At 39.7% G+C, this 14,779-nt stretch overlaps 1 protein-coding gene across 4 annotated transcripts in view; it reads left to right on the forward strand.

The window, feature by feature from the left end:
- The first annotated feature begins 12,464 nt into the window (after positions 1-12,464).
- exoc6 (exocyst complex component 6) overlaps positions 12,465-14,779 on the forward strand; it is a 47,945-nt gene continuing 45,630 nt past the window's right edge. Inside the window, exon 1 of one of the 4 annotated variants that reach the window (XM_071462041.1) lies at positions 12,465-12,674. In XM_071462041.1, the coding sequence (XP_071318142.1) occupies positions 12,493-12,674 (182 nt within the window). In that variant the 5' untranslated portion in view covers positions 12,465-12,492. Of the gene's footprint in view, positions 12,675-13,411; positions 13,662-14,779 lie in introns of those variants that run through there. The other 3 variants (XM_071462042.1, XM_071462043.1, XM_071462044.1) reach the window with 3 other exon arrangements.

The raw sequence follows: 14,779 nt of genomic DNA on the forward strand, positions 1-14,779 counted from the left end.
GTTTGACTTCCTCTTCTTAGTGTTTGATAAACCTGCATGGCAGGATGAGCTTGACCTCTTCTTTCAGAGGAACAGAGGTGAAGAGGAGTCCACAAGTGTGCAGACAGAGAGACTACACCGCAAACAATCACAGAGTGGACAGGTGCTGGGGTTCAGCAGGCGGACTGCAGCTCCACTGTGTGTCAGGACACATGTGATAAGCATAATGTTTATTTTCCAATGAAAGTCATCTTGTTGAGTTAGACATTTATACACTTGTATAACCACGGCCTCTTCACTGAACATGTCCAGCATGAGTTCAGGTCACAGTCCTTCATCCCAATCTCTCCACAAAGACAAAAATCTCTGGAACCTTGGGATTTAGGCTCGAGAAGAAAAACATGTAAGACTTCCTCTCTGCCTGTTAGCTTCGTGGAAATAGAGAAATAATCACCAGAACTCTGAGATAAAATAACCTAAACCTTATACATGTGTATAAACATGTGGAGAAAAAGAAGCAATGACAAATAAAGAAAGAGGGAGAGAGAGAGAAATGGATAATGGGAGCAGACGTGTGTGTACATATGTTAACATTTGTCCTTGTTATCCATAAAACCTGCCCACTTGAAGGAGACAGAAGAGAGCGCTGACAGCCTCTGAGAGGTTTATGTCTGCTGAGCAATAATCATGCATGCCTGATATGTGTGTGTGTGTGTAAGGGGTGAATGTAGCTGAGTAAACCAGACACTGAGAGAGACACTCGAACACCCATCAGAGCTTTTTGTCCTGCTGACAAGAGCTCTCTACAGAGACACACATCCAGCTACAGCAAAGCCAAGTCCACAGCCCGTGGCTATTACCTCCAACAGCAGAAACCTGGCAGCTCCTTTCAGAACTACCTGTGTTTAAATAAACACGTTGAAGCTGCTGCAGTATTGGTTTCCACAATCAGTTCACTTCAAACTTCTCATCTGCCGTCCATAAGGCTGCAGCCAGTAGAAACATAAAATAATGTGTTGGTACAGTTTCAGCTGCCTTTCAGTGGTTTCATGTTCATTTTACATGACTTTACCACTTAGAACAACAGCCAAATTACTTGTCCTATAGTTAATTACTAAAATTTGTTTGTACTGTTTTTATATTTTCAGCTTTCATAATATAGAAACTATCATAATCAGATATGGTGTAGAAGGTTGTGTATACATACCGTGTATCTATGTTTGGCTAGGAAAATCTACAAAATACATCTGACTAATGATGCTGGTAGTTGAAATGTTTGGAGATGACCAGGCCACTGGGTTGTACATGTCCTCTATGGCTCCCTCTGCAGGTCAACATCAGCCAGTGTGTACAGAGAGTATATAACATACACAAAGTTCTGCTGATGGTAAACTTGCAGTATGTAAAAGAAACAACTGACAACACCTTGACCTTGCAAAAAACAAACAAACTGTAACCGTTAAATATTCACAATTCAAAATGAAAAGGCTGAAACCTTTCTAAGTAAAGTCTCTTTTCTTAAGATAGGACAGAATCTGGAGTCCACATACTGTTGGTTGTGTTGGAGTACAAAATGTAGTATGGTGGAAAGAACAGTCTGAAGATGATAATGGTGATGTGGAGGGGATGGGTTGAGCAAAAATATGTCTGAATCTGAAAAACAGAATGACAGGATTCCAGTTAAAGAGCAGCATCCAAACATGTTTACCGGAACAGGCGCAGAAAGATGATTGGCCAGATATGATGATGTCAGAAATTGCAAATGACAGCTTTTCACTGCAGGGAAAAGTAGAAAGTGATGGAGAAATAGGTCCGATTCACCTATAAAGAGAATAAAGGAATAAAAGAATAAAGACAAAACGAGGAAAAAAGCTTTATCCTAGGATTAAGTTTTGGACACAACTTGTTTTCTCAGCTGTATAAATCTACTCTTATGCTACATATATGACCTTGAACCTTAAACCTCTGTTAAACCAGGTGTGCACAATGGCGGAGTGGCCATTGGGAGAACCAGGACTTTTCCCAATGGGCCACCACATAAACTGGACCAGTGGCTCAATGTGAAAAAAAAAACACATCAGAGAGGGACAGAGGGAGAGAGTGGTGGAGAGAGGGAGGGAATGAGAGAGAGGAAGCTCAGAGAAAAGGAGTTAAAATCTCAAAAAATCTAAATGTTTGTGCACAGTTGTGCACATAACACAGCTCACAGTGAGTCCAGTACAAACTAATGCCAGGATGAATGTTTTGTTTTTCAGGTGCAAACCTGTAAATGTATCAAGTATTTTGAAAATTCATGTTTTTTAGTATTGGGGCTGCATAAAGCTGATAAATCATGAAATCAATAAGTGTTACAATAGTTACTGTGATAATTGTGTTGATGCTACGTGTATTTTTACAGTACATTAAAAAAAACGTGTATGCTGTAGAAAAAAAGATAAGTATTTAAATCAAAATGCAAAACAGCTATTTACACTGAGAGGCACTAAAGGTTGTGTAACTTAGCCAAACTGCAGCAGTGAGTCTCTCCAAAGTCTGCAGGCAGCCAGAATCAGGAGTAATATCCACAGGTTAACAAGCTAACAGGCTAACAAGCTAATAACAAGCACTGAGTCTAATGGCTTACTCTGGTATATGAATGAATCCAGTGAGAACCAAAGCCACTGTAGCTATTGTTGTAGCTGTGAACTGTAACATGAAAATGTGTTGTCTCTAATGTGAGGATTTGTAACAACCTAAGGTAATAAAATCATCATGGAACCTGTAGTTGAACTGTGTAAACAATTTAACTATAACATTACAAAATTACATAAACATACACTCAGTTAGCAGTTTATTAGGAGCACCTGACTAAATCTAAGTTGGTCTGATCCAGCAGTCCTGTAATAAATCCTCCTTCAAGCAGGTTCCAATGTTCAGTTTGTGTTGAGACAGGTGTTGATTCACCTGTGAGATCATTTTGCAGGATGAAGTTTGTGCTGCCGTTGAACTGTATTGCATTATACAAAGACATGTGTCTTAGCCCACACTCACTGATTTCAATGGGGTGGATTAAATAATAGGAACTCGTGTCAACATATCACAATGCAGTTCCACAGCAGCACAAACTATATCATCCAAAATAATCATGGTGGGTGTGAATGTCATATCACCAGTTTCAGAAAATTACATTAGTGTTGGAGGAGGTAGTATCTGACACTATCTGACCATCCAGGATTATAAATCCTACTTCACTCTCCTTCTCACTCCTGTTAGCAAATTCTACCTTTGTTATTATCTAGTTCATGGAGTCATGTGACCTCATGTAATTCCCAGCATTGCTCTATCCACCTTCATAACATGTAGTCTTCATGATGTCATTGTTTTATTGTTTAACCATGCTTAGCTAACATTTTCCCTGCTTCTAGTCCTTGTTGCTTAAGAAACGTCAACACACAGGAGGCATTTTCCCCTTTTTTGTTTGTTGGCAAAATACTGTATCGCACACTAAGACTAAATGTGATCCAGTGGCCTCCTGGCCTTGCCTGAAACATCTGGACAACCTCCCTGGCTTTAGCAGTCGACTGTCCCCATCCCATGCCCGGATGTCCTTCAGTGCTATTTGTTTAGAGTGTAACTTACAATGGGGGTCAGCAGTTGTGTAGCAGCCCGTACTGCAGACAGACTCAGGAAGCTGACAGGAAGCTGACAGAGCATGGACAGGAAGAGCACATGGAGAGAAGAATAGGCACAGTGATAGTTCACAGTGGACCCTCACTGCTGTGATCCATATATCCTCCGCTTTCAAACGGGACACAGATTATTATTGAGTACGAATTATACATTTTTACGCAGACAATTTGTAATTGTTTGCCATTGTGGTGCTTAATAAAATGCTCACACCGATTTGAATCAACAGTAAAGTATTGTTGTGGTTTGTCACATTGACACAACCAATTGTATGTTCAATAAGCTTCAGATTCAACTCAAAGATTAGTATTAACCGAACCAAACCATAACAGGTTATGCCTGAACAGAAAACTCTGATATGGGTTGTTTTGAAAGTTAATGACAAACTATATGTTTTGTCAGGCATTGAAATTGATTCTTTACCTTAGAAACAGATAGATTTCCGTCTCATGGCCTTTGAGAGATGTGTCTGAAAGCCTCAGGAAAAAAATCAACAATTGGACATTAAGATTTTTTTCTCTCAAAGTGTGTATTTTGTCATTTAATTCAAAGCACCTGTGAGAACTGATTTACGTCAAGTGTACCCACGCTTCCCTCAGCCTGCCTCTTGCTGCTGATGTTTTACATAAGTCAAATCATTCATCAGGAACTAAAAGGGGCTTTAATTTGCTGCTCAAAATCAGAGGTATGCTGGGGAGATGACCCTGTCAGCGACTCATAGCAGTAAGATGATTAGACATCAAGCTGTAATGTGTTTAATGTCATCAAGCCAACAATATCAGTAAAACCGAACCGCGCACAGGCATGGCATCTGGCTGTTTCTTGTCAAGAAATGGATGCGGAATTATATTGCTTTATATATGGTTGTGAGCTGAACAGAATTGCTTCATAAATGGCTGACAGCCAAACTGCATTGCTGGTTTAACTCTGTATGAAGGAGTCTGAACGGTTGGAATGATAAGAATTGAGTAATGGGGAGACTGAAAGGTGCTGAAATGAGAGTTAGGGGTTAGGGGATAAGGGGATATATTATTATTATATATACATCCTCAGGAATTATTAAGATGCTGTATAAGTTTATAACATATATGAAATACCCATAGTAAAATTTGTATATATACATGTATTAAAAATATCTATGATGATTTTATATAAGGTTATATATTGTGACCATACATTATATGTTAATGATATACAGCATATTGAATTTATATTTTTTAGTTTTAAAGGAACATACATGTAAAAACTCTATACGGTTACATTGGTTTCATTAATTATCTTATTGATTATTATTATTAATTAATTATTATCATATTAATTTCTCATTCATTTTAAACGTGTTTATCTTCCCATTCTGAGAAAGTGGTCTCAGACTTTTGGGACCCAACTGCATATAATATCAACATATATTTACAGGCTTTGGGATGGATATATATATTAATGTCTACATGTCTACAACATGAGCATATAAACATACACATTTGTATGGGCTAGACATATATGCAAATATATAAAATTGTTATATAAAGTTTTATATACAATTTTTGCATATATGCTTTTATCTTATATGTACATGTACATGTGTCATATATATAGAAATTCAATATATGTACATATATTACATCTGCATGTAATTTCTTAATACTAAGTTCACACAGTCATCATAGCAGAAGTCAGTGTGTGTCAAGAATGCATTCAGTGACTACATCTTTCAAATTTCATGAATTGTTTCCTCACTCACCCATGACCAAACCTCTATGGCTTTACATTCATTTTTATATGTTTGTTGTAAACACTGTAAAATGTTGTTTCTAAATATATATATAAATATATATTGTTACACTCTGCTACATATCAAAAATGGAATTCAAAAAATAAAATTACATAAACTCCTAAACAAAACTTGCACCTCTTTGTCCTTCATCCATGAAAAACTTGTGCCAGTTGAGGTGAAACCCAGAACTTTTTGTAATTTTTGTAAAAAAATTATCTCTTCCAGTCACACACTGGTTAACAGCCCATTTTTGTCACTTTTCCCTCCACATTACTCTTCATCCTTCAGCTCCTCAGAGAAAATCTTACTGAGGATAAAGGACATGGGATGTTATGTGGATGAGATACGTGGTCTACTGATTTCAGCTTTTCTAAACTCTTAACACTTCTCTTCATAAACAGTCAATCTCGCACCCAAAATGCACTAATGCTTCATACACATCTGAGGAATCAGCTCTTGTAATCTTTTTAGTGGTTGTCAGTGTCAACCATCAAAAACAATATGATTTATAGTTTATATTATAGGATTAAGTATATGCCAAGACATTCATTAACAGTGTTGGGGAAGCTACTTTAAAAGCACAGCTTTGTAAGCTACCCATTACTTCACACTGGAAGAAGTTGAACTGCAGCAAAGCTAGTGTAGGGAGAAATCTAATTTAGTTGACCAGAGCTACTTATAAAAGTAGTTTAAACTACTACTCAACAACATCAAATTGATAATGTAGATGACAAAATTATATAAAAACATAATACAAAAAAGTCATATGCCAGTTTACTGCAAAAGCTGGCATATGACTCTCTGATGAATGTGGCTGATCTACCGGAAAGCTAGTTAAAATACTAGTTTAAATACATGCAATTCACTTATCCCCAACACTGTTCATTCCAATGGAAAACGAGGCAGGAAAAGCTACAAACAGCAGAGGTAGAGGACAGGATGTACGAGTGAACATCCAGAGGCCAACAGCAGAATATGATGCCACGGCACACACTCATCCGCTCTCCTCTCTTCCTGTTTTCTCTCTTCTTTTCTTCCTTTTCACTCTGATGCAACACTACGGCTGTTGACAGTTAACTGAGCTAACTGTTTTCTTTCCTAATTAAATCAGCTGAATATCATGCACGTGTTTTCATGACTGTTAAAGGTTCAGTTTGACAAGTTCCACAATCACTTATAAGACAGAGAGGAGCTAAATCCAGTTCACTCCTGAAAGTCTTCAGCTGGGACTGTTGTCAGTTAACTGTAGTCCTGCAGTAATTAAACAGAAGACTGGAAGTCACTCACAGTAAGGAGCAGTCATATGATCAGCCCTTTTAAGTGACATTTCTTAGACAAGAGCTTGTCTACATAGGAACAGATCTGCAATATCTGCAGTTTTTTTTTTATTGGATTTTTTATTTTAGTTTAAGGGGCTGCTTCTTTTCTTTTTTAGGAAACAGCAAACAAAAAATGACTCAAATGGGGAAAAACATAATTGTGTGTGTGCGTGTGTGTGTGTGTGTGAGTTTCCAATGTACACATATAACATTATTATTACTAATCATAGAATAAACAAATCCAATTAATAAGACGTGTTAAAAAGCAATAATATTGAAAATTAAAATTAAAATTAAAAATATATTTTTTAATGCATAAAAAACAAAAATGCAAATCAACACGGACTAATAAATAAAGTTTTCCAGTGTAAATGTCTAAATGCTGATTAAAATTCAGGTGGAGTTATTTATATAACTATAATATATATTTATATTTAATCTTTAATTTATTAATTTGTTTTCTTGGCCTCAATGATTTAATGATACTGGCCAAGGATTTTTATTAATTTCATCATTCTACATCCTGATTCTGGACAGGCATTTTAAAACTGGCTTAAACACAACGTTTAATTTGTACTGTCCAGACAAACATCTGAGACTCTGTGCAGATTGAGAGGAGATAAATCAGTGTGCTCTGAGGGGGCATTGCTTAAATGATGGCATGACATTACAAATATTTAAACCAGAAAATGTAAGTATTGAATTTAAGTGTTTAATGTGTTCATGTTTTTAATGCAATGATAGGTTCCTGAAAAACTCATCAGTGCTTTCAGTGTTACCTCAGGCCCTATGGGGAAGGAAAAGCACCAGAGTTTACCTGGCAATATAATTGTGTCTATAGTGGATGACTCAAAAAGTCTGTTGTGCTTTGGGAGGTTCTTAACTGAGTGAAATGACCTGGAAGTATCTGAGTGGCAGCCATGATAAGAGTTGGTCCAATTCTCTAAATGCTGAGGGAAGGAGCTTTAGTGTTTCCTATCTTATCACCTTTGGCATAGGACACACTGATCTTTCCTTTACGAAAGGAAAGGAGATAATGCTGTCCCACAGTTCTTTGTAGCAGCAGAAATTAAAGCAACACAACATTGTAGTTTCACCATGCCAGACCCATATAAATGTAGAAACAACACAGCACCTGTTTTAGGCTTGTGACATGGTCCAAACCTTATAGAAATTCATTTATATAGATTTCTAATTTTTCAAATCCAGTTATCTTTCAAAATCAGTCATCTTAACGACCAGGACATTGACTTTATAGTTAACAATATCATCATCATAACAAACATTATAAACATTAATGCACTAAAAATGAATTCTCTCGACTTTACACGTGTATATGTAGGAGACTGGGGGTTCGATTCCTGGTCAAGGTGGGGGTAATATCCAGTGTGGACCCTTAGGCAAGATCCTTAATGCTATCAGCCTACCTCAGGATGAGGCTAAGTGACAAAGTACCCTCTAAAAGTCTGCTAGAAGATGTGAATGCAGCACTACAGACTATCCCTGCTAAGACCCACACTGTGACCAACGAGCACCACAGCAACAGTGATCCTAGAGACACTTGACAACAAGTTGAGCAAGATAAGCCACAAAGGACATTCCTCATGGAGGAGGAGGCTGGAGGCCAAGATCAAGGTAACATGGAGAGAAGCTGAGAAGAGAGAAGTCTGAGAAATCTGAGTCAGCTCTCAGAGCTACAGAAAGGTGTGATGAAGAAAGGGGTACTTCAGAAGTACAACAAACTGTCTATACCTGAGGCACTGGAGACTGCCAAACATGGATACCTGCCTGAAGAGATACACAAGAGAAGCAGAAGCTAAGAGGATAAACAGGATGCTCTCCTCCGAACCATCCAAAGCGTGCTCTCAATGGCAGGGTAATATCACAAGAACAGATCCACTCAGGGATGAGACTGAACAATACTGGAAGTACATATGGGAGAAAGATGCATCGCATCACACCAATGCTCAGTGGCTAACAAAACTAAGAGCAGGAAAGAGTGTCAGGCATGAAGAAATTGACGGCACCAGGGCCCAGCATGATCCACACCTACTGGCTAAAGAAACTAACAACACTCCATGAATGCCTAGCAGCACAAATTAACCAGCTGCTGATTGATGGAACCCACTCAGCGTGGTTGACCCAAGAACGGACAGTACTGATCATTAAGGATTCTTAGAAGGGAGCGACTCCATCCAACTAAGCCAATAACCTGCTGCTGCACAATATAGAAACTCCTGTCAGGCATCATAGCAGCTAAGATGAGTAGGCACATGGCCCAGTACATGAGTGGGACCCAGAGAGGAAATTGTAGCAATACTAGGGGAGCCAGGCACCAGTTACTGGTCAATAGAGCAGTCACTTGAGACAGACCAACCTCTGGATTAACTACAAGAAAGCCTACTCAGTACCACACAAATGGATACTGGAATGCTTGGAAATGTATAACATCAACAGGACAATAAGAGCCTTCGTCGAGAACTCAATGGGGCTGTGGAAAACAATTCTAGGGGCCAACTCAAAGCCAATTGCACAAGTCACCATCAAGTGCGGCATATACCAAGGTGATGCACTATCCCTGCTGCTGTTCTGCATAGGCCTGAACCCCCTCAGCCAGATCATCACAAAGAGTGGCTACAGATTTGAAGTGGAACAACCATCAGTCACCTCCTCTACATGGATGACATGTATGCCAGGAATGAGCGAGACATTAACTCAATGATCCACATCACCAAGGTCTACAGCAATGACATTGGAATGTCATTCGGGCCAGATAAATGTGGTTGTATGGTATCAAAGACAGGGAAGATGGTCAGAGCTGAGGGGTAGAACTACCAGAGGGCAACATTGCAGATATTCAGGGGAGCTACAAATACCTTGGGGTCCCAAAGTCAAATGGAAACCATGAGGAGGCCACAAGGAAGTCAGCCACAGCCCAATACCTACACAGAGTAAGGCAGATACTGGAAAGCCAGCTGAATGGGAAGAACAAGATCTGAGCCATCAACACGTACACCCTGCCGGTCATCAGATACCCCGCTGGTATAATAAGCTGGCCAAAGGAGGAGATAGAGGCCACCGACATTAAGACAAGGAAGCTCCTCACAACGTATGGAGGGTTTAACCCCAAGTCCAGCACCCTCAGACTGTACACTTAGTGAAATAAGGGAGGCTGAGGACAATAGAGTGTAAGGACCACTGTCCAGGATGAAGGAACTAAGATCCAGGAGAACATCAGGAAGATGACCACCAAAGATGAACTGCTAAGTGAATACATCAGGCAGTAGAAACCAGAAATCAGGATGATGATAAAGAGGAGGATGAACCATCATGGAGGGATGAGCCCCTAAACAGCATGTACCACTGACAGAAAGCTGGACTGAAAGACAGCACAGAAGCACTAATCATGTCAGCACAAGAACAGGCACTCAGTACAAGATCAATAGAGCCACACTACACCAGATGGGACCCAAAGCGCAGGCTGTGCAAAGATGCCCCTGAGACAGTTCAACACATTACAGCAGGGTGTAAGATGCAGGCAGGAATAGCTTACATGGAACATCATAACCAAGTTGCTGGCATAGTGTACACAAACGTCTGCACCGAGTATGGACTGGTAGTCTCAAGGTCAAAATGGAAGACACCTTCTAAGGTGGTTGAGAATGACCGAGCTAGGATCCTGTGGGACTTTCAGATCCAGACTGACAAACTGGTGATGGCTAACCAACCAAACATCGTGTTGGTCGACAAACTACAGAAGAAGGCAGTGGTGATAGATGTAGCAATCCCAAGTGACAGCAACATCTAGAAGAAGGAGCACGAGATGCTAGAGAAATACCAAGGGCTTAAAGAGGAGCTAGAAAAGATGTGGAGGCAACAGTGGTACCAGTGGTAATTGGAGCACTGGGGGCTGTGACCCCCAAAGTGGGAGAATGGCTCCAGCAGATTCCAGGTACAACTTCAGAGGTCTCTGTCCAGAAGAGCACAGTTCTAGGAACACCTAAGACACTGCGCAGGACCCTCAGACCCAAGCTTGAGGAAGACACACCACCCCAGGGGGGCTGAGAGGGAGATTTATATATATATATATATATATATATATATATATATATATTAGTACACTATCACTGGAATATAAAAATCCTTATTTAGTCAGTTAAGAAATTTAAGTAAATGTCCAACAGTCCTGAGTGTCTCTTCTTCCCCTGTGTCTTCTTCCTTTGTGTCTTTCAGACTCTCTGCTCTGGTCCTTTATGCACCACAACAGATTGTCTGTGAGAGAATAGCCTCAGTGTGAGTCTGGTTACTGGCCCTGTCCTTCAAAGACAAACCTTTTAAGGGTCTTTAAGGCCTAAGAGCTGATGTATGTCTCCCAGCTGAGACAGGTGAAGTGTAGAGGGATGTTATGTGGTGGTGGTGCAAGCAAGCAGGCCTGACAAACATACAGGCAAAAACCACAAACATGTTCTTTACTCAAGCACACACACATTGCTGTCTTTACACCAGTATGTGTGTGTGTGTGTGGTGTGTGTGCGTGTCTGTCCGGGTGTATGTGTGTGACTCACTTCTTGTTTTTGGTGGAGTAATAAGGAAACTCATAGTCAGGGCTTTTGTAAGAAGCTTATTGTCAACCACTACGTCCACACTCCTAATGGCCCAATCCATTTTGAGAAGAATAGCAGGAAATAGAAAGTGGTTGTGTAAGCTGGTCATGGTCTGCTGCCTTACTCAAAATGTAATTTCAGAAAATATGGTGACCTTTCTGTGATATCGTTGAAGGGCTTCTGATACACTGACATAATGTGACAAGTGTGTTAGATATTATTCATTATGCCGTAAAACAACCACTTATTAAGACACGATGAGGAAACTCAAGTCTCTGGCTATTTATAATACCACAAACGCACACACAAATGCACACAAAATAAAGTAACAATAAACTTAACAGTATTTCTGTTTATGGACATTGTGTAAGAACACGTATTAGAGTTCTTGGCTTAAATACAGTTCTGATGCACTTCCCTTTTACTAATTTTTACTTCCACTCTGCACATTTCAGTGGGAATTATTGTAGTTTTACTCAACAAAGTCGCGAGCACTGTTACCTCAAGGCAAGAAAGTCCATGGTTTGAATCAGGAACTGGTCTGAGTGAGTAGAGGTGTCTCCTCTGTTGCTCTACCAAGGGTTTCACTTTCTTTCCTGTTAAACTGTTTTATTCTTATCCAAACTGCGGGTCTAAGGATAGAGGCAGTTCAATGGAAAACACACTGAAAATGGAAAACACAAAGATTTCCAATTTATTGTGATTATGAGCTCTGTAAATATAATTCACAGCTTTCTGTGTGGCATTTACACACAGTCCTCCTAGGATAGTTTTTTTAAGTCTATCTTTAACCAATACTGACATGCCTATATGTATATTGAAAGCACCATTGGTCACTGTAAATGTTCCATCCACAGTCCTCATTTGTGTAACTCTCCAAAACCAACGAGCAAAGACAGTCACATATACTTCACGTGATTGGCCAGCTGCTATGTATCTGGTGGACAGGTTTCTTTGTGTATTTCCTCAGGGTTTACAGCAGATGAGACAAATGTTAACACAGAGCAACTGAAGTTAGTGTTGTTGGTTTCAAAGTCCGGTGAATCACAAGGTCTCTTTTTCCTGTTGCACCCTCTTTTTCTGCTGACCATAGCAGGTGCCCTGGAAAACACATACAGAAACAGATAGTTCTTGCTGTCCTTTCCCACACATGCAGAGATCTAGTCCTCGTCCTTTGAGTGGGAAGAGAGAAATGACCAGTGACAGGGTCCATGCTGCTTTACCTGATCCCCCCAGTCAAAATGAAGAGGACAACAAAGAAGAGGAGAAAGCTTTTGGGAATATTTTTGCAGAGTTAGAATCTGTGGACCTCCCTCTCGGAACCACCATAAGGTAAACTCATTAATCTGATTTTGAAAGTGAGAGATGTAAAATACTGATTGATCTTAATCTACACACCAAGAATCAAGAGATGCCTTTATGAGCATGTGGAGACTTGTGTGTATTATATTTGAGAAGGAATTAAACAAACGTGCTTATATTGTATTTGCTTAAAATGCCAAAGGTGTAATTTAATATGTAGTGCAATGTACTTTTAAAAACACTTAAAACATAGAAAGTAATTAGGTTTGTGAGCAGCAGTGCATATGGTTTTGCTGTTTTGCTGGGGCCATGTGATGTCTGATATGAAAGTCTGCACACAGGGCTGAAAGGAATATCAGTGCCTCCTCTGCATGTTTTTGTGGCAATAGTTTATAAATCTATATTTCAAATTTACAGCTGACAATGTGTAATTATACTGTGATTTTTTTTAAAGACACTAAACATGAGTGTCAATCAAAGGTGGGGTAGTAACAGTGCTTTTATTTATTTATTTTTAGCAAGGATGCAAATGCTGCAGTAAGTATCATGTCAATCAAACTAAATGTAATTTTATTTAGGGTTAGTGCACTAATATACAGACTTAATAATTAATTTGTTAAATTATAAAATATTTAATTGTAATATATTTCTTGCTAGATTGATAGAAACTCTACAATTCAACAACGCAGCCAACAGCCAAACTGGTTTACCATGTTGGCCACAGGACCTACTTTTGGGTAAAGGTCTGGGGATGCGCAATTTTCTTGCTGTGACCAATTGTATTGTAACGTACGGGATGTGTGGAAACTATGCTGCTGCCATTGAATTCATCGCAGCTGTAGTGCGCCCCCCGCAGACCAGATCCTGAGCTGTACTCCGCTGCAGCTGCAGTGATAGCCACAATACACTCACAACAATCATGGCGGAGAATGAAACCCTGGAGTGTATAACGGAGCACGAGCGGATTTTACAGGAAATTGAGAGCACCGACACGGCTTGTGTCGGTCCCACTCTTCGGTGAGATTATATGGCTTCTTAGAGAGCATTTATCAATCATAATGTCTCTGCGTTTGGTTGCATCACCTACAATATCAGACCTTTTGTTCGTGAGCTAGCTTAGCTAACTTAGCCACCGGCAGGCTAACGTTAGCACTGTCTTCCAGCAGGCTATATGGAGTTGAAATTAGGCTTGAGCCGAGCGGTTTGCTAGCTAGCAGGCTAACATTGAGCAGTGTTTCAATCAGTTTAACGCAGCTTTAGTCAAACTGAGTCTGTGTGGGATTTTCCTGGTTCTGTGTACTGATGAACGCCTGGTGACCTGTCAAAAATGTAAACATCATTTGTGGGTGTGGCTGTGGGACTTAACATCTTGCTGATGATAACTAGCGGTGCTAGCAATTTGGCTAGTTGGTCAGCAAAAACAGAAAGTTCACGCTACTGACATTCCGCTTTGCCGTGGTTGGATGAGTCATTTTGACCCTCTGGTGTTGTGTTGTGTTGTGGTTGCTAAATAGCTTGTTGACGGTGAAATGGGATGTTGAATTGCTCAAGCTAACGGTCTCTAGCATGCTGCACTGGTTATGGAAGGTAGCTACCCAGCTAGCTACCAAGGCCATAGTGAATGACATTAGTTTGACAAATTAGTGTCTATAAACTGACTCCAGTTTAAGATGATTGCCTCCATCTGTCACACACACCTGTTGTGTAGATAGATACCTAGCACATCTGGGGAAACCAGTGAATATATGCTTTACCTCTGGTAGCTTGATTCTTTTATGATGTTATCAACACTGTCACTCTTTTAACAGCAGAGGTGATCAAGGTTAGTTGTAATAAAATGTCGCTTATGCCCTTTGCCTGGCCATCTATTAACGATCTTGGTGTTAATTCCAAATCTGAGTGCAGAAATAATCTCTCCTTTCTTTTTAATAGTTGGTCCGGCTTCTGTCTGTTTTTGTTATATTCTTAAGCCTTTGTGTCTAGTTTCTGACTTTTTCTGCTTAGTGTTTTACCTGTCTGAAGTGAACGTTCTCGTTTCATTCTTGATTTTATATGTGGTAAATTAGCATAACAATAGAATTGACTCATTATTGGATATATTGAATGCTGTTGTCAATTGATAACTAGCTGAGATG

The sequence above is a fragment of the Trachinotus anak genome, unplaced genomic scaffold, assembly GCF_046630095.1.
Source record: "Trachinotus anak isolate AG129_WGS33_773 ecotype Australia unplaced genomic scaffold, CSIRO_AGI_Tana_v1 ptg000025l, whole genome shotgun sequence".
NCBI lineage: Eukaryota > Metazoa > Chordata > Actinopteri > Carangiformes > Carangidae > Trachinotus > Trachinotus anak.